The 21,208-nt window shown below is 42.9% G+C and overlaps 1 protein-coding gene across 2 annotated transcripts in view; it reads left to right on the forward strand.

The window, feature by feature from the left end:
• The window catches only part of NR3C2 (nuclear receptor subfamily 3 group C member 2), a gene marked incomplete at both ends in the record, with an annotated part of 287,239 nt that overhangs the window by 141,138 nt on the left and 124,893 nt on the right, over nt 1-21,208 (forward strand). For both annotated transcript variants that reach the window (XM_084246418.1, XM_084246419.1), the window contains one exon: nt 1,878-2,017. In XM_084246418.1, the coding sequence (XP_084102544.1) occupies nt 1,878-2,017 (140 nt within the window). The remainder of the gene's footprint in view (nt 1-1,877; nt 2,018-21,208) is intronic.

Below are 21,208 nucleotides of genomic sequence, written 5' to 3' on the forward strand. Positions count from 1 at the left end.
TCGGTTATGTTCTAAATGTTGACAAAGTCGTGGCTTTTCCCTGTGACGTGGAAGAGAGTTGGATGGAATGTGGATCGAGCTTTACTGGCTAATGCACTGAAGAAGTCACTGATGTCGAAATGGAATGTTTTGAATGCCATAAAGAAGTCAAAGGACAGAGTAAAAACAATAAAAGGCACTTTTCTCAGAGGCAGAAACAACTCTGGAGACTTGGTTTCAGTCCCGGGTTTGAGAAGTCATTTTCTAGAAAGTCTGTCATGCCACAGTGCTCTGGGCAACTGAGTCCTTCCTTCATCTCCTTTCAGTGAGAGTCGTTAAAGCGTTTAAAACCATTTTTTTAATTACCTAAGCAATATGACCTCGGGGTAGCTAATTTGAAAAACAGATCATCGCCTGCACGTGTCCACCCCACCCTTTCCCTCTGCCCCTGAGCAGGCCCCTGCGTCTGCTGCTTCTCAGGGCGACAGGAGCCGGGACAGCCAGGCGCTGTCCACCCAGCTGGTCTTCCCAGCCCCTCCAGCATTTCTCTGAGCCACTGCACACTCTGCTTCCTGTGTCACCTGCGCAGGATCCAAAACTCACTCCAGTGTCGCCCTTTGGGCCCTGCTCTCTGACTGGGGTGTCCCCACCTTCCCAGCCAGGAGGGCTGAGCCCACCCTTGTGATGCCGCCATCATCACTAAGCAGGAGCGTTCAGGTGCCCCCAGGGCAGGGTCAGAGGTTGGGGGTCTCATCACTATGGGTTCATCATTTAGTGAACACTCACTAAATGTCTGCGGACCGTGGGTGCGGAAAGTCAAGCTCTTTGCTGTGGGTACACATCTGTCGCCGAACTATGATTCTTTATTAGAATGTAAAGCATTTTGTTCAGAATGTGCCACTAACAGAGATGGTGAGAGAGATCTTGAGAAGGATCTTCTTAGAATGTTTCTTTTTTTTAATGAATTAATTTATTTATACAAGCACTGGGTACAGTCAGAAGCACAGGAGGGTGAGAGAATTCACCAGAGCCAGAGCGGGGAGCAGAACAGGCAGACCGATGAAGTACACTGCTGAGGGAAGCAGCGGGTGGCAGGAGAAGTCTGTGCGCTGTGTGGGACCCTTACCTGGCGGCCGGGGATCGAACCAGCGCTGCAGAGGCTGTGCAAGCAGCTTCACAGCCCAGCGCTCAACCACTGCGCCACTGGGGAGGCCCCTTAGAACGTTTCTTCAAGATTGTTGTTTGAAGGGCTGCACTTGCCCCTAAAGCTGGTTGCCTAGAAATTTTCCATTGAGCAGGCACAGAATGAAGTGCTTTGAGCAAACCTGTATAAGGTAACAAGAAAAAATGCAGGAGCTTGGAGGGGTAAAATTGCTGGCAGTCGAGACAAGACAAGAATTTTTTAAATTGTTTATTAGTGGATTGTTTTGGAAAGGGAAGATTTTTAATCTGGCATAATTGAGACATATAATCTGAGTCCAGGTGAAGAGAGTTGAGAAGTATTTTAATAGTTTTTGATGCCAAAAATACTTCCCCGATGACTCGACTCAGGATTCTGCTACTCGCTGCCCACCTAGAATGTAAAAGAAAAAAAAAGTTTTTTTTCCCTTTGGTAAAATTTCTCAATACTGGAAAAGGCAGAATAAAGTTTGCATGTGGTCACCTGTTTCTCAGTTTCTCTGTACTGAGAAGAGACTTCGCTGCACAGAATCCTTGATAGCATTATTCCACTGGGGGAGTTTGAACCTTCATTCTCTAAGCCACCGTAATATGTGACCATACAGACGAAACTGGTTTTCATTTATGGGACCGTGATTATGATGTTTTGAGCTAAGCTGAACAGCGTGTCAAATGTACCTTCACAGTGTAGTTACTTAAATCTTGATTTCTTTCCCCAGCTCTACTTTACGAAGTGTTTCTACTGGATCCTCAAGACCTTCCAAAATATGTTTGGTGTGTGGGGATGAGGCTTCAGGATGTCATTATGGGGTGGTAACCTGTGGCAGCTGCAAAGTGTTCTTCAAGAGAGCAGTGGAAGGTAAATGTTCATGTGGGTGTTCCTTTTACACATTTTTTTTTCATAGTATGTAGTTGCACAGTTAACTCTATAGCATTATTGCAAAATTCCTTAAAGCTATTTTTTGATGTCATCTGTTCGTGACAAACAGTAATCATGCCTTATCTAAAACTACTGTCTGGAGCTCTTTCACTGAGACGTATTGAATGGGCAAAATGTGAAATTGTGAACTGAGATCAACTGATGAAGGGGGGTTTGTTGTTGCTGTTTGTCTGTTTTTCAGTGAGACTGAGAAAAAAATCATTCTGTCCTCGTAAATTTGCATGATTTGGAAAAGCATTTCACCAGGCACATACGGAATACACCATTGCTACATTTTCTGTTTTGCTGTATAAATATACATGTTTGGGGCAAATAGAATATTGATAATCAGGTTCATGGCTTTGATTGAAGTTGTGTGCCATGCATTTTATTTAACAACTGCTTTAGGCACCAGGGTTGACTTTGAGTTCAACCTTTGTTCTGACTGAGGATGTGCAAATGAGTCATTAAATGAAAAATGTGAGATTCTCTCTTAGCCTCACTTTTGCTTCTGTCCAAGTAAGTGCACGTCCCCAGGAGGAACAGTCTAGTTTGTTTCTGCTTTCCATCTCCCTCTCTCAGCAATTAATTAACAGCAGACTTGGGCCAGATGGTTTTATTGAAGCTGAATACTATGACTGGTGAAAGTGTAGACTTGTTGCTATTAGGAGACGTCTTATTGTGTCATTGACACTTAATGTTCAGTAAGAAATTCAACATTAAGATGCCCGCAGGGTTACCTCTCAGGGCAGTTTTCTAAGAGATGAATCGGTGCTTCCAAGACTTGAGCATAAAGGGCTCAAACATTTCATGTCCGTTTTGCTGGAGATGGCAAGACAGTGCCCTTAGTTCTGGGATGAAAAAGCTGAGCAAATAATTACTTCTTGGATTCTGGGATTGATGTCGCACTATTTCGCTGATGTTAGGTGATTTTGCATTATTTACACTTTCCATTATTTAATAGTCCCCAAAGTCCATATTGAGTGGATCATAGGAATTCATCTTTCTCAGGACATGTGTCTCAGTCGCGAGTGACAGAGACTTCAACACGAACTGGCTTTTATACCCGTGCAGCCCATTGTTGCACGCAGACCCAGAATGTCTAGCGTGGACTTGGCCTCCAGGCAGCCGAGCGCTTCAGCCAGGTGGTTAGAACACAGTCCCTCTTCCCCATCGTTTGACCTTGCTCTGTTCTTATGCGGATTCTCTTGTGGTGATGAGCCAGCTCCCAGGTATCCCTTAAGAAGAGATTTTTTTGTCCTGATAAAGCTCCGTGGACTATCCTTAGGCCAGACCTAGCTCACAGGCCCCTCTGAGCCAGTCGCTGGGCCCCTGAGAAGCAGTGGTTGAGAGGCGTGTCCTGGCTGTTTGCCAATGTGAACCATGTAAAGTGAATTATTTTATAGAAAGTCAATTTCCAGCAAATGAGAAAAATTTATTTGTGCAGTATTAAAATCTTTATTATTTTTCAACGCCCCCCTTCCCTTTAGTCAGTAGGAGATTGATAGGTGAAATTAATCTCTGGCACTTTCCTAATAACCACCTTTCACCTTCCAATGTAAGCCCTCCCCTCCTAGGCCCATGAACTGGTGAACAGAGTAAGGTGGTGTGTGAAAATGAAGCACTGTAGAGAGGGGCTTTCTGGGGTAGACAGGGAAGGCTCTCCATTCCCCTATTTCTGGATCCACTGTTGCATCAGAACCCCCGTGTTAGCTACTTCTAGAATCTGCTTTTCTCTACTGCTGCAGCAAAGAATTTTCTAGCAATTTTAATTAGCTTTTACATTTTAAGCAGCTTCTATGGAAGTAAATGAGGAAATAATAGTGTTTGTTACTAAGATATGAATAAATATGAAAAATTCTAAATGTACATTTTTCTCCATTGTGGAAAAGCTGATCAGTTGTTAGTGAAGCTTGATGCATGCCTTTTAAGACTTTTCTTACTATATCTGATTCCCTTTTTATTTGGAAATTCAAATTTTAGCAGTCACCCACATGAGACAAGGTTATAAATTAAAATTTTAAAGTTGATGAAAGTAAGATCTATTCGTTGGCTTTTTAGTTTGTTCTCTGTCTTACTGTTCTTGTGTGAGAGGGTGTGCGTGAGTGAGAGGATAGCTATCTTTGTATCATAACTTTTGGATTTAATAAGAAATAACTTTTAGAGTACTTCCTATAGTGTGAAGCATTCATTTGTCAAATTACACCCAGAAGTGTTACTTATTCCCCTTTACAGATGAAAACATTTGGGATCAGACCCAGTCAACTAATCTGTTCAGAATAAGAGGAAACTTAATCCCATTGCAAGAATTTGATTCCAAACCTGGAATCCACTGCAAGTCTCTTAATCCAAACCTCACAAGCTCTTCTTTCCATTTTCCTTATCGGTTCTCAAGTTCATGAAAACTATCATTTTCTTCATGCCTGCCTGATGATATAGGCAGCAACGGAGGCATGAAGACGACACAGGCGACACCCTTAGGTGTGTGTGCGTGTGACTGTGCACACTCACATAGACAACGTCCATGTCTGTTTTATAGTTGAATCTTTTGCTAAGTTTGTTCTCTATTTTCCCTTGATGACTTGAAGCACCAAGATATAAAGGCAGATAATTCTGAGCAGAGCAGGTAGAGGGAGGTGAGATGAGGGGCATCTGTCAAACCGAAAGGACCTCCAAGATCCGGGGGCAGAAGCAAAGCAACACGGGTCTGACTCTTGAGTTTATCAGAGCAAGGCTTCCTGGCCTCAGCTCCCGGCTCCAGGGCTTGCTGTAACAGCACAGTGGCGACTGGGTCCGGAGACAGCAAGTCATTTTTAAAAGCATAAATTTTGTTTTTTGTGTTCTGTTTAATGGGGACGTGTGTATGTGCTTATTTTTTTCTTCTGAAACATTTAATATAAAAAACTTAGGGGCCTCATCCAGAAAACCTTTTTTGCCAATAATGTCAGTTAAAAGCTATGTTGTTGTACCTTACAAATGGAAGTTTATAATTTTATTTTTAAACTTGAGTTGCTTATTTGCCTTAAAGTTTTTTCAAGAATAAGCTTGTATTTCATATATATATATATATATATATATATATATATTCATATGGAAATATACATGCTATATATGGCATACATGCTTATTCTTTTTTGAAACCTTTTTTAAGACCTTAAAATTGTTTTTTTTGTTGTTGTTTGTTTTTAGTGGAAACTGTATAGGCTCTAAGATCAAAAGAATTAGTTTTAATTTCTGGATCTGCCACTCACTAGTGGTGAGAGTCAGGCAAATTGTATCAACTTGGGCCTCAGTTTCTTTGTCTGCAAGGAAACGTCCTGTTTCCCTGCCTTAACACTGCTATGAAACAAAATGCTTTTGCAGATTTTATAAATTGCAAAGTGGCGCCAAAATGTGCAATCTTTATTGTCTCTAAGAACAAATGTGCAAGTTCTCAGGTAGTATCTGTGCAGAGAAGCAGCATAAATGATACGATAACTTTACAACATTGCTCTGTCATCTTCAGTTTTTTCTTGCTTAGACCTTCATTTCCCCAGCAATTTGTTACTTTTGTCCATAGAGCCCCCTGGTAGGATTATCCTTGCAGACTTGCAGATCTCAAAGGACATGGCGGGAAAGTAGGAGGAGTAGAGAGTCTGTCCAATTTTTCTGGAGGAACTTCTCTGCATTTTCCAGTGTGAACTTGATTGCTGAGACTCTTCCCATATGAACCGCTGCAAGGGATTGGACTGTCCAGCTTGAGGACCTGCACTTAGGGGAATCCTTGAGACCCCTCATCTGTGCCCATGCACTCAGCTCCTCTCTTGGACATCTTTGGGAGTAAGACACAAGTCTTGGCTCCAGAGCCAAGCAAGTCCTTACGCATTTAGCAGCCACCAAAGAGAGGTTTGACTATGCACAAGGATGTAGCCCTATGGCATAGTGCAATCAAGGTTAAAGGACTCCCCCCAAGCAGTAATTTAACAGAAACTGGCCCCAGAATTTATGCAGGCCATTGAACTTTTAATCTCTAACTTCTAAATCAACTCTGAGTTTTTACTGTCTCGGTCTCTTTCCAACCACAAATTGTCCTGAGTTTTCTCTCACGTGCATTTTACTCAGTGCTCCCTCCCTGTATAGAGCTGACCATGGTCGGCACTGTTTTATAACCTAATTTCCTTTGTGGGTACTCAGTACACAAGACATGCCTGGGAGACTCAGCTCCCGCAAATCATCAAAGAGTTAGTTATAAGCTTGTAAAAGAAAAGCTCATTATGTAAAGTCAACTGGGCTTACACTTTTTTGTTAGCCAGGCCTCATAGCCAAAAGAGTCCACATCTTGGTAAGGTCAGTTGAGTTACAGGATGTCGCTTCCACACCCAGGCACTTGCCTTTAAGCGAGAGACTTGATCATGTATTTCCTGAATGAATGAAATTGCTTTACAAGATATAATTGTAGATTATCTCAGCGTTTCCCAATGCAATATTTTTACAACGAGCCTGCGAACATGTCTCATTCCTTTCACTTGTGTTTAACAGCATGTAGGACCATGGACTTTTGAGCATATAGATTGATAATGCTATGGAGGAATGTTTTTAAGGAAATATAATGGTTGAATAGTTGTTCCTTGTTTTTTTTTTTTCTTTTCCAAAATTAATGAGTAAACTGAACCTCCTTTCCAAAGAAAAGCCTGACTTACTGTGTCCTATGCCCAGAGCACCCCATCTCATTTAGGGTGCACATGTTCCAGAGGAGACTGACATGGGGGCCAGGAATAGGCAGTGCTACTGTGCCACACGATTTGGTGGACACAGGCCAAATCAGGATGGAGCTGTGTGGACTGAAGCTTCGCTGTCCCCCTATAGCTGGCCAGATATAATTGAGGAAATGAGAAAGCCAACAAATAATGCATATTTAGTCTTCAGTCTGTGATGTGATGCCACAGCCCTCATTGTTCCTCAGGGCCATGTGCGGGGAAGGCTGATGGACATGAGAAACCACTGTCACGCCTCCCAAAACACCAAGTCAGGGCTAGGAAAACAGCCACTTGGCTGGCTTACAGTTTTCTCACAGAACACTAAGTTTTTTTTCTTTGCCAGAAATTAGGAAACAGGTAACTTGATTTTTTTCTGATTCCTTCCTAGAAGAGCTTAAATCAATACCTACCCAAGAGATCCTATCTAAGGTTTTTATAAACCTTCCTTTCCTCTTTACTAACGCTTAAGGCTTTAGTGTTAATTGCAAATGTTTGCCCGGATTTTGATATCCTTGCCTTCAGTTGGTTGCTATGGGAACACACAGAGCCATGACATTTAGGCCAACCTGGAAGGTCAGAGAAAGGTTCTTAAAGAACTGACCCCCAAACTGTGAATCTTGAGAGATTAGAATTGGCCATGCCGAGGGGAACAGGACAGCAGTTTCCTGCCCCCCTGGGAAAACCCAAGGGGTGAGTCGATAGAAGGTGAGGCTAAACGTGCAGCTTGGGTCCAGATGCTAGTGCGAAGGAGGCTCCTGAGTTTATCCTTGAGCAGAAGAGACCCTCTGGATGTTTTCATGCAGGACGTAAACTTGAGTTGGCATTTCAGCATCTAGCTGTGGGGCGGTGGGGGCAGTTCTGGTGGTGGCTTTCAGCCACTCGAGTAAGCGATGCCCAGGGACAGCTCTTGAGGATAGTGTCAGGGTGGTGAGGAGGGGGCAGTAACAGGCTGAGAGGTAACACAGGGTCCTTAATTGGAGGTGGAGAGGCAGAGACCTAGAAGGGATTCCCCACGTTTGGCTGCTGACGCCTTCTGCTGAGGACATCACAGAGAAGGGGCTTTGGGGGAGTGAGAGGGAAGGCTCTTTCACTCAGCAAACATTTCGTTAACATCTGCTTCATCAGTGTCTGCTGAATGCCAGACACCATTCTAGGCACACGTGGAGAGACAACTTGCATAAAATGCAAGTGGACATAATTGACAAAGATCTCTGCACTGATGTGGCCACAATGTCATCGGGGATAGGGGAGTGATTGAACATAAGTGAATCATTTATGCAGCATATAAAATGTTGATAGGTGCTCGGAGCAGGAAACAGCACTGCCAGGATGAAGAGGAATAGAGCAAGGTTCAATTTCAGACGCGTTTGAAATATCTATAAGTCATTCAGAAATGTCTAAAGGGAGGTTGTATGTGTGATTCTGAAACTTGTGGAAGAAAGCGAAGTTGAAAATGAAGATTTTGGAATGATCATCCATTTAAGTAGATACATTTGTCTAAGAAATGGGGATTTAGAGAGACAAAGAGCAGGCTAAGGTTAGATTAGAGAACAGGGATCCAGGATGTGTGTGTGTGTGAATATTGGTTTCCTTTTCTTTTGCTTCATCAAGTTGCACAAAGAGTAGTCTTAATTACTTGGTCTCTGGTTATTCAAAGTTCAGCTGAACTTCAGACATGATTGCTCCTGAGGAATTTTGTTCCCAGTTTTGGTTCTTTATGTATCCTGAAGCTTTGAGTCGTGATGGATCTTAGCCAGTCCAGAGTTCACAACCAATCACGCTCTCAAGGGTTGGATTTGCTGAATTGTGCAGAGATAATGCCAGACACACCACAGGTGCTCCAGCCACATTTGTTGATGGATTGTTTGATAACAATTTCAGTATATTGGATGAGACTCACCCTGTTTCTGTCACCATGCCATGTGATTACTTCTCAGAAGTAGAAAATATGTTAAGGCAATTTATTAGAAAAGGACAATGTAGGGACATGTGGACCAACTTTGTATTATCCAAAGAGAGTTTCATATGGCTTAAAATTTTTATTTAAGATTGTGTGCACATGGCAACTTTGAAAAGTATAGGTTGGGGTGTGGCAAGTCATCTTCAGAGTTACTCCCCATGTTAATTATTTGGTCTCTGGTTATTCAAAGTTTAGCTGAACCGCAGACATTTCTCGTTTTAGAACAAAACCAAGGCATCTCATAGATTTGCACGAATTAAAAGGAAACTTTGAGTAAGTGAAGTGAAAGACAGCAGAAAGAGGGGATGAGACCAAGGAAGAGAAAAACAGGGGTGGGGAGAATGTGTGCTTTAGGCCTATATGGAGATTAGTTACTTACGTGGTTCTTGGCTTCCTAAAACCAGCCTGAAAACACTGATGAATCCCCCGACCTACTGTGTTCTTAAAAACTGGTTTAGGGGTTTACCTTTTATTTTTAAAAAAAGTCTTCATGAACCACTTTAGTTTTAATGTGCCTGTTCTCACTGTGTGAATTGTAACCTGTGATTTAAAAAGTTGCTGCCTCATTGGTATTAATGGAATAGTTTGGTTTATCTTGAGCGGCAGTGCTAAAAAAAAAATTGCTTTCTTCTGCCAACCACCTGCTGCTGTATAAATAACTACCATTTATTGAGCATTTACTAGATGCCAGGCACAGTGCCAAGTCCTCCATGTTTTATCTCATTTAGTCTTCATAACAGCCTTCCTCAATCAAGTTTTTGTGAGTTTTGAAAGGTAATTATCTTTACATCCAAACCCTCTAAGTCATTGTTGTGACAGGGAAATCACTGAGGATTTCTAACAAGACTTAATGGTATGATCCTTTCACTCTTCAAAATAATAGCAATAATAGTAAATATTTGAGTACTTATTTTGTGCTTTATAGTCAAGTCTGAATTCTCACAGTAATCCTATGAAATCAGTATGATTATTATCCTCATATTAGTAGACAACAGATCAGTCATTACCATTATCTAAGACCTAAGTCATTAGCCCAAGGTCACGCAGATGGGGAAAGTGGCAGAGCTGGGATTTGAACCCAGAACTCTGTGCACTTAAGGCATAAGCTATACTGCCTCTCATAGAGTTATATCAGATCCCGACTATTTTTACCTGTCAAAAAAGTAGGGCAACATCTCTGGCTTCAGAACACTTAGGAAGAGCACATTATAATTTAGCAGTTATCTTGCTATACTCTAAATAATTAACTCCTAGCCATTCTAAGTTGAAACTCTCATTTGAATTTCTGTTGCCCTAATGGGAAAGAAATTGGGTAGTCTCTATTTTTTCTTAGGTAATGAACTGTTTTTAAAAATTATCATTACCATCCTGCACCTCTTTAACAGCTTGATATTAATCGTGAGTTTTATTTAAAATTTCTATTTTCCTGTGTTTTATTTCCAGTGTGTGATAAAAACTAGATGTAACTATAGAGTTTAGAGAACCTTTGAGAATGGCCTTCCTCCCACAAAGCTGAAAGCTACTAACTCATCAGTGTCCCTGTTAGGCCCGGCGACTCAGGGTCTAATTTGGATCATTCAGCTTACATGAGAGAAACTGCTGACTTGACTGCAGTCATTTGCCCAAATAGATTCCTGGAAGACCAGGGAGTATGAGGAGGCAGCTGGGCTGACAGACGTGGGGATGGGCAGTGGAGACATGGGAAGGTGGAGCCCCAAGTTGGAGCTCCGTGCGCTAGAGATGTGGAGGAGACTGAGCAAGACACAGGGCTCAGGTTATGTGAGGCTCCACGTTAACATGAGAAATCTCAGCCCTTTTCTTCAACACAGCGGATGCTGTTATAAGAATCTTCTCCGTGGAGAAGTCAGCAGTTGCTGGACAGTTCTGTCACTGGTTCCATGCAGGGTTCCTGAGGGTGGGAGGAGCCAGCGGGGTGAGACTGTGGATGGTGGCCTGAAAACAGGCCTGAGCTGGAATGGAATCGGTAGGGTCTAGTGGAAGGCCTGAGCTGAGAGGTCAGAAGGAGGAATTGAGGATCCTTTGAGTGCGTTAGTTGTGGGGATGATGGATGTCTCAACAGAGTAGGCAGAAAATACCTGAAGGACAGAGATGGTGAGTTTAGAACAGTTGGGGTGGCAAGGTCATTTCTCCAAAAGAGATGAAGCAGTCCAGGTAAATAGGAATAATAAAGCTCACTTTCTACCTGTAGATATTTTCTTTAAAAATATAAAGAAACCGGGCCTCCCTGGTGGCGCAGCTGGTTGAGCACTGTGCTGTGAAGCTGTCTGCGGCCTCCACAGCACCGGTTTGATTCCTGGCCAGCCAGGGGGGTGCCCACATGGCGCGGCAGACCTCTCCTATCGCACCCACTGCTCCCCTCAGCAGTGCCTTCGGACTGTCTGCATGTTCTGCTCCCCGCTCTGTCTCTGGTGAATCCTCTCACCTTCCCACAACTCTGGCCTGAACCCCAGCTCTTGTGTAAATAAAAATAAATCTTAAAAAAATATATATATAAAGAAACCACATAGTTAGGTGTTAGGCAGGGTGGCAGATGGGCTTAGTCTTAGACTCCAGATGTAAGTGGCTGCTGTGGTTATTTGCCACATGGGAAGCTGCATATTGCAGTTGCAAGCCGGGCCAAGGTGCTGGCACCTGCAACCCAGGGAGCAGGTGTAGTGTTGTCACTCCTTGCCATGGAGACACTAAGAGACGATTGTCACAGCTCATGCCACTATAGGAGTCACAGCGTAAAAGCATTCATGATTGAGATGTCAAAAAAGCCCTCTAGCAAATTAAGAAAAAATACTAATGTTTCAAGTCCCCCCAAATTTTCCAATAATTGTTTGTTCTTTAAGAACAGATATTTCTAGGAGAGTAATTTTTTTCCCTTTTAAACTTATTCCAAAGTATCGACATGCACCGCCCATCCTGACCACTTAGATAGGAAAAGAGACTGATAAAGATTTTTCTAGAGATAAGTGGATATGGGTAAAGCACATACAAGCACACCCACACTTCAGAGCTCACCCACCCTGTGTTCACTCGGTGATGGTGCCCTGGGACTCGGGGGCAGGTGGGGAAAGGGTGAACGTCGGCAGGAAGACTTCAGAACAACCTGGGCTTATTGTGAAACCAGCTGAGCCCAGGCTCACAGTCTCTCTTTCACACACACTTAACACACATCCCTTCAGTAGCACCCACCAAATGGAGACGAGAGTAGACTGACCCCCCAAAAGCAAGTTTGTTTCCATTTGCCCTGAAGTTGCCCCTACTGAAGCTGTTTAATAAACACCACCTCTCAGAATCTGTTGACGATGACATTACATTTGAAAAAACATCACCTTCCTGTATGTGCTGTGTTGCTAATTAGCAGTGAGCGCTCATACATCACATAGCAAACAAAGATCCCTGAGGAAGAGTAAGGAGTGCCTCACAGGTAGAAGGCTAAGGGCTCCATGGGGTCCTGGGCCTTCCACAGCCTCATGCATCTTGATAGGAGTCTTGCTTACTTTTCTAATGGTGAACACATGAAAGGAAGCAAACAAAAGATTAAAGGCCATAGGGAGCCTCCCTGGTGGTCCTGGCTGGCCAGGAGCAACCCACATGGTGCAGCAGACCTCTCCTGTCTCGCCTGCTGCTCCCCTCAGCAGTGTATTTCACTCAGTCCGCCTGTTCTGTCCTCGCTCTGTCTCTGATGAATCCTCTCGCCCCCCGCATCTCTGGCCTGTACCCAGCTCTTGTATGCATAAATAAATCTTTAAAAGTAACAATAATAAAAACAAAAGATTAAAGGCCATAAATCTAGAAAACATCCTAACTGTCCACAAGAATTGAAAAGTCACTTATAGCAATATAGCTGAGAAGTCGATGGGGTAAGGCTTCCAGGAAGTGTTAGCTCATCCCTCCATGCCCTGTAGGTGTAGCTGAGGCTCGTTAAATTACATTTGTGGCAGTGGGATCAAAACAATATCGTGCAGGGGGATGGCAAATGCCACTTCCTCCCTCCTGATCACTTTGTGTGCTTTTCCTGCTCCAATTCAGAAGGAAGAATTAGGGCTGGAGCTTGAAATCTCACGTCGCCCTCTTAGAAGCCACACTGACCACTGCCAGCGTTTTTAGTGAAAGGCTTCTTAGGGAAAAGCCTCAGTAGGAACGCTTCACTGTGAGTTCTCAAGTGAGAAAGCGTGAAATCAAGTGCAGCCGAAATAGGTTCCAAGGTCACTTTGGGTGAGGGGCAGTCTGAGGGGGGAGGAGCTGGCCCCACGGGTCAGACTCACAGGACTGCAGTCCAGAAACCCACTGCCCACTCTGAGACTTTGAGCCCAGAATCAGTATCTCTTCCCCCATCTAGAAACAAGTTGTCAAAGCATCTGCCTATCTGTCTCTCAGTTAGGAAGATAAAAAAAAATGAATCTGTGTGTGTTTCAAGAGCTTTGCAGACAATAAAGGCTGCTTTGCAAACATTACATTTTAAAAAAGAATGTTCCCCTTCAAAACCTGCAAAACTGGGCCTCCCTAGTGGTGCAAGGGGTTAACATGCAACCTATGAAGCTTCTGCAGCCACTGTAGCATGAGTTCAAGCCCCGGCCAGGGAGCATCCACATGGCACAGCAGACCTCTCCTGACTCGCCCACTGCTCCCCTCAGCAGTGTATTTCAGTCAGTCTGCCTGTTCTGCTCCCCAATCTGTTTCTGGTGAATCCTCTCACCCCCACACCTCTGGCCTATACCCCAGTTCTTGTATGCATAAATAAATCTTAAAAAAAAGAAACCTCCAAAACTAACTTAATCAATATACCTTAGTTCTCAATACAACTTGGGCTATGTGAGGGTAGCAACTTTATATGCATGTTCACTATTTAATTTGCAGTGGGGAACAGTGGAAATGAAAGGAAAGGTATCACTCAAGGCCAGACTGGGCGTTTCCACATCCCTGCCCGCCTAGGCTGTGGGTGTGTCTGCAGAGTTCCGGGTACTGTGCCAGAGGCACCCGCTGGGCATCCCTTGTGTCTAAATGGCAATGGCAGTTCGAATTGCCTGAATATAGCGTCAGACAAAAACAAGGACCTTCTCCGCACTCTTTCTGTGTCTTCAACAATTGGGAGGCTCACAACTCCTTTTTACCTTCTTTTGTTATTTTTTTTTTTTATTATGCAAGATTTGAAAACACTGCATTCCCCTACCTTCCTGCTCTTGTTGAAGGACTTAATTGGAAAACCAGCACAGAACTGGCCCAGGTTGATTGTTTTCATCTGGCTGCCCCATAGCATTTTCCCGGTTGAACTGGGCTAGGGAATCAGTATTGCCAGTGTTACGTAAGCGCTCATTGTTTTGTTTGTTACTATCAGTATCAAGATGCATTTAAAAAAAAACAAAAAAAGGACAAAAATGAAGGGTAGTAGCCACCATTAATTCGAAGTCTTAGAACCACTCTTGTGAAAAGAGAACAGGTGGAGAAATTGTGATAGAAGTGCCACCATGAAATATTAGATTGAAAAAATTCCTTTTCCAACAACCTTCCCTTTCGCTTTGAAAGCTAAGGGTACTCCTGACACATCTGTTAGGGTTAGCTTGACTTGAAGAGCTTCCATTGCTGTAACTGGGGAGAAATAAAATTGAAAATATTTGTTGCATCTCCCCAAGACAGAAGTAGCTGACCTTTGCCTGAGTGGACCAGTGTCCCACATAGCAATGTCCCACTGGTGACTAAGGTCAGAGATCACGGAAACAAGAAAAGCCAGGTCCAGAATTTGGAGAGCAGGTGCTGAGAAGACAAATGAAAACAGGTGGGCCCTCCAGGTAGAGAGCCGACCTGGGAGAAAGCAGTCCATGGGAAGGGAGCAGGTGAGCCTGTGCCTCTAGCTCATATCCAGGCCTATAAACCAAGGTTGTCTCAGTTTTAAAAAGTCATAAAAAAGAGTTACCATGGCTTGGGCCAGTGTAGACACAAACAGGAACCGGGTATGTTCCAATCATGCTGCAGATATGCGTGGCCTTTGACTACGCAGGAGGCACTGGACGTGTCCCACACAAGGGCGGGCCCATGGTCCCGATGGCACCCTTCTTTCTGAGCCATACCCCTTTTCATAAATCAGCTACTGTATCTTGAAAATGGCCTAGAAGGCAAAATAATCATAGTGAGCCTTACCAATGAACTTTTTCTTTTCTTTTCTTTTTAAGATTTATTTATTTATTTATACAAGCACTGGGTACAGTCAGAAGCATGGGAGGGTGAGAAGATTCACCAGAGCCAGAGCGGGAAACAGAACAGGCAGACTGACGAAACACACTGCTGAGGAGAGCAGCGGGCACAGCAGGAGAGGCCTGTCGCGCCATGTGGGACCCTCACCGGAGGCCAGGGATCGAACCAGTGCTGCAAATGCTGCGGGCAGCCTCACAGCCCAGCACTCAACCACTGCGCCACCGGGGAGGCCCCACCAATGAACTTTTTCTTTTTCCATGAAGTGGTATAAATTGCGCCCAAATCCAGTGGAACCAGGAGAGATTCCCCTTCTTGTTTCTCACTGGTGAACTTACTTTACCAAGCATAACATTGGAGTTTTCAAGTGCTGGTCGTGGTTTTCTTTCTCAGATGGTGTAATTTGTAATTTATAGTTGTGACCCACAGGGAAGGTCTGGGAACAAAAACCAAAATTACTTCAGTAGCAAAAATTAAAATATTCTTTGTAAAACAAACAAGAAAATTAAAGGATCATTTTTTACATTACCTGAAACGGTAAGGAAATTGTTTCCTACAATGAGGGGAACCCGTCAGAGTGTAGCTGAGAAGGACGAGTCTTTGTTTTCCATAGGAAAGGAGAGGAGGCTTTCTGCTCTGGCTTTACCATAACTTACAGAGGTACTTCTTCCAACTATTAATAGTTTTTTATAAAAATCATTGTTTTTTAAAAGAACATCAATGGAGAAATGAGAGAGTTGCCATTATTAAATGGTTTTAGATAAAAGAATTTCTTGAAACCTTTAAAATCTTTAAAAGTTCTCTTGACATATCTCACTGTAATTGTTTCCAAGGTCATTGCAGAATCAGATACTTGTAGTATTTGCAGTAATGTATTGTTGTTATTTATTTTTTATTTATATATGTATTTTTTACATCATTGTTCATTTTGAAACAATGTTTACTTTTTTTCTGCCCCCTTCAGGTGTAGTCCCCATAGAATTTCCTTCACCAGTGTACCTTGCACCATCACCACAATTCCCTGTGCTAGGCAACATGGTGTAAAGCACTGTGGGGGCTCATCCCTCTGCAGTGACCCTGCTGCACCGAGGAACCCAGGTCTACTCTGTAGGAAATATTTTTTACAGTTACTGCAAAAAGTTTTAAGATTTAAGTTGAGACAGTAGTAGATAATTTCAGTGTGTAACTGGCTCCTTTAGTAATTGCATTATGACATCACCCTGCTATACATTATGAGTGATTTGATTTTTTATTGTTTGAGGGGAAACAGTTACTAAAGGACGTGTCATCTTGCAGAGAGAGGTGTGTGCCTGCAGAGCACCATCACTTCTTATAGACCTGTCTCCCTCAGAATCCAGCTGCCACTCAGAGTCATGGAAGTGTCTTCTGCTGCCTGTCCCCTCCTCTGACCAGGAGGCAGTGGCCACTGTCTAGAGCTCACTGCATGTGCCTTCCTTCTTATTGACTCTCCAATTAAGAAGTCCATGGGAAATCAATCCCAGCCCATTTATATTATCCAGGTAAATTATAGGATAAAATTCTTCCCACTGTTTAAGTCTCTGTAAAGGTCATAAAATGCAATAATTACAATAATACAGTAAATATAGTACAATAAAACATGTACTGTCATATAAAGTAGACCCCAATTCTATCTCATCACACAAAATATTCACCCAAGACAGTGTTTCCAAATTCATTCTAATAAAACCTCATGGCTTTAATTATAGTAAATTCCATATAACATGAAATTTATGTTCTAACCATCTCTAAATGTGCAGCCCAGTGGTATTAAGCACATTCCCTGTTATGAAACCATCACCACCATCCATTCCTACAGCTCTTCATCTTGCAGATCTAAAGCTTTAGGCCCAATAAAAAAACTCCCCATCCTGCCCTTTAACCTGGCAACTACCATTATGCTTTTTGTTTTGGGTGGCTTTTTTATTTGACATATGCTTTAATTTTTTTTTTTTTTTTGTAATTGCAACTACATGATAGTATCTCATTTTCCAGATTCCGTTTAGATAAACCACGTTACAGCAGGACTGCAGGACTCCTAATCTTTGGAGGCTGCGTTCAAATTCTAGTGTGACTGTAGATAGTATTCTTCATTATTAACATTTATTAGTGTTTCCACAAGCCAGGCACTGAAATGGACACTGTGGCTTTGTTTCTGTATGTTTTCTCTAGAAATTAAGTCGTATCCTTATTTTTGAGGAAGTTAATTAGAAGAGTAAAGCAATTTGCCTATAGTCACACAGTAAAAGACTGAGACAGGAATTGCATGAGGTCCTTCTGACTGCAGACGCTTTCATTTGCTTCCACCATGTGGGCCTTGGGCACGTTACCCAGCCTCTCCCTGATTCTTAACAGTAAAATGAAAATCACGTAATATCTAGCTTATCATGCTGTTTTGGCAATCCGTGATGATGCGTGCCAGCTGCCTGGCACACATGGATGTTAAATAAAAGATAGCTGTTCACAGTGCTCTCATTACTTGTTGGGCTGGACATATACCACCCAGTATGCAAAACTAGCTAAGTGGTTACTTGATGGAATGCTATATAAAATGTCAGAGGCACAATTATCTGCTATGTCAGATACTAACCCCTACCTAGGCATTAAGTATAAAATGTGTATTTGAAACCAGTAAGGAGTTGCTTTGCATCCTGGTGAGAGTAAACACCATTGAAATTGGATGTGGGCCTAGGGCCAGCACCTTTTCCAGTGTTTAAGATGACTCTTGTTTCATTATCAAAGAGGATAATGGATGACATTAAAAGCTGTAATAGTATTTTTCTGTTTTTTTTTTAAAGATTTATTTATTCATGCATACAAGAACCAGGGTACAGGCCAGGTGTGTGGGAGGGTGAGAGGATTCACCAGAGACAGAGTAGGGAACAGAACATGCAGACTGACGAAATACACTGCTGAGGTGAGTAGCGGGTGAGATAGGAGAGGTCTGCCACGCCATGTGGGTATCTCTGTGGCTGGCCGGGATCGAACCCACACTCTAGAGGCTGTGGACAGCTTCATAGCACTGCGCTCAACCACCTGTGCCACCAGGGAGCCCTATAATAATACTATTTTGGAGAAGAGAGTCACTGAATGATATTAGGTGGGGTGCACAGACCAAAAGTCCTAAACTATAATTTTTCTAAAAGGAAACATTTACATACTAGCTTGAAACAAAATCTTACCAAAATTCTGTCCCCGTAGACCATGGTACAAATGTAGCCTTTAAAAAAAAAAAAAAAATTAGAAGAGAAGGGAATGTAATGATTGATTGATTGTGTGTGTATGTGTGTGTGTGTATGTATATGTATATACAGCAGTTTGTTTCTCTTCTTTCAAGACCAGATCTACAGAAACTGATCCACTGGCAACCTTGCTCAGCCTAAATTAACCTGTGGGCTCGCTCCCCAGGAGGATTGCTCAGCAAAGTCAAGCTCCATTTCTTCATGTGCAATTGTGATAATAACAGCCTACATTTGTACATGTCTTCATACCAATAAATGCTTGCAATTTAAGTGACTTAGGCAAGATTGCATAGCTAATAAATGGCAAAGCTGACATGCAGTCTTGAACCTGGCTCCAAAGCCAGTGCCATTCTCTGACAAAGTTGTTAACGCTTAGTGAGGCACGTGGGAGGAAGTGGGGAGAAGGTTAAAAAGTGGCCCCTTGGTTAAGCATTTCAAACAGGAGTTGATTTACTGTGTCCCCAAAATAGCTGTTTTAAACTGCTAATGGTTTTGCCTGGAAATTCCTGGGATGCCCCACACACTCTGGTCAAAACCTGTTGCACACCCTTTCGAAGCAAGCATATAAACTAAGATGAAGTGGGGTCTGGATACTGAGAATGGCTTTGTGTTGCAGCTACAAAAACCAAGGGAGTGAATGAAAATCTCAGGACCCGGCTAGGCTCCATCTGCCAGGCACTGTCTTGTCGGGAGTGGACTGCCAGTTCCACCTAAACTTGCAGCTGACCTTGGTGTGAAGCCAGAATGTGCCGTGATATAAATGCATTCTCTTAGTGACTGTCCCTCAAACCAACCCATCTTACTAATTTCTTACACAGTGCCAGTTGTAGGTGTTTTAACCACAGGAAACAGTGCTGCTGCAGAAGTGACAGATTGTCACATAGCACTTGTCTTCAATAAATGGCACCAAAGTCGTAGCTCAGTGTTCAAGTCAACAGACGATTTGCTTTCCAAGGTTCCAGAGGCCAGTTTGGGGCCATTGTGAGAAACTGGAATGGCTTCTTGGTTTTGATCTGAGACTGTGTCATGGTGGACTTTCTTTGACATATTTGGAGTAACAGGAAACTGGTCACAGCAGTGTAATGAGCTGTACAGGGCCAGCCATTTAAAGATAGCCCTCCGTGGGGATGGTGTATTTGTTGACATGAACATGACGATGAGTCTTTAGGGCAGATATCTTACTCCTCTGTGTGTGGGGAGATGCCTGAAGCCTTTGGAAATCCAGGGAAGCAGGTCTAGACTCAAACAGAACTCTGAAAGTATACTAAGTAGGTACTGGAAAGCCTTCTAAAAACAAATTATGGAGGCAGTTAAATAAAGTAAAATTAACTTTGCTCTGAGTTGTTTTTTTATAATAGGAATCAGCTTATTAGTGGTACTTGAGGAGACCCTTTCTATCATGCAGTCATCACCAAAATTAGACTTTATATCCAGCTACTTGTCTTACATAAACAGACAAATTAGAAGCTATCCTGCCCCCTAAAATGGTGCCCTTTGTGCAGCTAAGTGATAGTCCTGCTTCTGTTAGAATCAGCAAGTCTCATTGAGTAAACATACGATTTTTGATTTGGTAAAATATTTTAGAGAATTAAACATTGATTTCTTAATAATAGTCACCTTTAATACCTCATCTTCAAAGAACTTACTTTGTACTCGACTTTCACAACCTCTAAGCCTAAAGAATGGTTGATCTAATGATAACATTGCCTTGATTTCATCATCTTTTTTATTAAGCTGTCTCCCCCCCCTTCTTATGTAAGAAAATATTTTCTGTAAAATTTTAGGAAAGAAAGAGGGAAACAGAGAAAACATCCATCCTTAGCGTGGCAGGGAATTAAGGGATGGCAGAGCCAGCAGGGGCAGGGTGATGTTTGAGGTCTGTGTCCCGGAAGCGCAGGGCCCAAAGCAATCCCCAGAGAGGTGAAGGTGTGTTATGGGGTCATGCCCTGTGGAATGAGAAAGTGGCCAGAAAGACTTTCCTCTGTACATTCCCACTTTTATTACATGTCCTAGGTTTCCAGGCCAAGAGATCTGGATCACGTAGGATTATAAATTTAAGAAATGTTGCCAGGCGCTTTCTAAGAGATTGAAATAATGTACATTTGCACCAGGAGTGCCTGTGAGTACCTTCCTCCAGCCACAGCTACTGCTGTGCTTTTTATTTTGTTCTACTTCAGCGTCCATCGTTGTGATTTGTTTTGTGGTAAAATCCACCTAGCATGAAATCTGTCATCTTCACCATCTCAAGTGTGCGGTTCCATTCAGTATGCTCACAACCACTGCCCCTTCCCTCCCTGAAACTCTGCATCTTCCCTACCTGGAACTCTCTCCTTCACTTTCTGGTTCTGTGGATTTGGTGACTTGGGGTATCTCGTGTGGGTGGAATCCTACAGCCCTTGTCCTGTTGTGACTGGCTTGTTTCATTTAGCATAATACGCTCAATAAAAAGATGTTTCTTGTGATGAAAGATAATTCCTCAAGATGTGATTCACCCTAGCACTTAATGATGGACGTATATTTGAATAGCTCTCATTTATTCCTGTAATCATGAAATATTTATTGAGCATCTCCAAGGTGCCAGAAGCTGTTCTGGGCACTGGGAGCCAAACAGTCCTATTGTCCTCACAGAAAATAAATTTCAGTGGGGAAGGCAATTTACAAATAAGCAAGTAGGTAAAATAAGGGAGGAGAAAGAAAAGAGTGATAAGAAAATAACTGGGGTACAGGAGAATTGTTATATTAGTGAGATTTGGAAAGACTCCCCAGACAATTAACTGGGACATGAAGTAGGAAATAAGATCCCCCAGGTGTGGCCTGCAGTGCAAAGGCCCTGGGGTAGGAGTGGGGAGCTGATGTGAAGGAGGAAGAAGCCCCCTGTGACTGAGAGCAGGGGCGAGGGGCATGAAATGAGGGTAAAGAGTTGGGATTCAGAGGAGGTGAGACCAGATCATGCAGAAGTGCAAAGACAATAATAAGG

The sequence above is a fragment of the Talpa europaea genome (genome assembly GCF_964194135.1).
Source record: "Talpa europaea genome assembly, chromosome: 10".
In the NCBI taxonomy this organism is placed as follows: domain Eukaryota; kingdom Metazoa; phylum Chordata; class Mammalia; order Eulipotyphla; family Talpidae; genus Talpa; species Talpa europaea.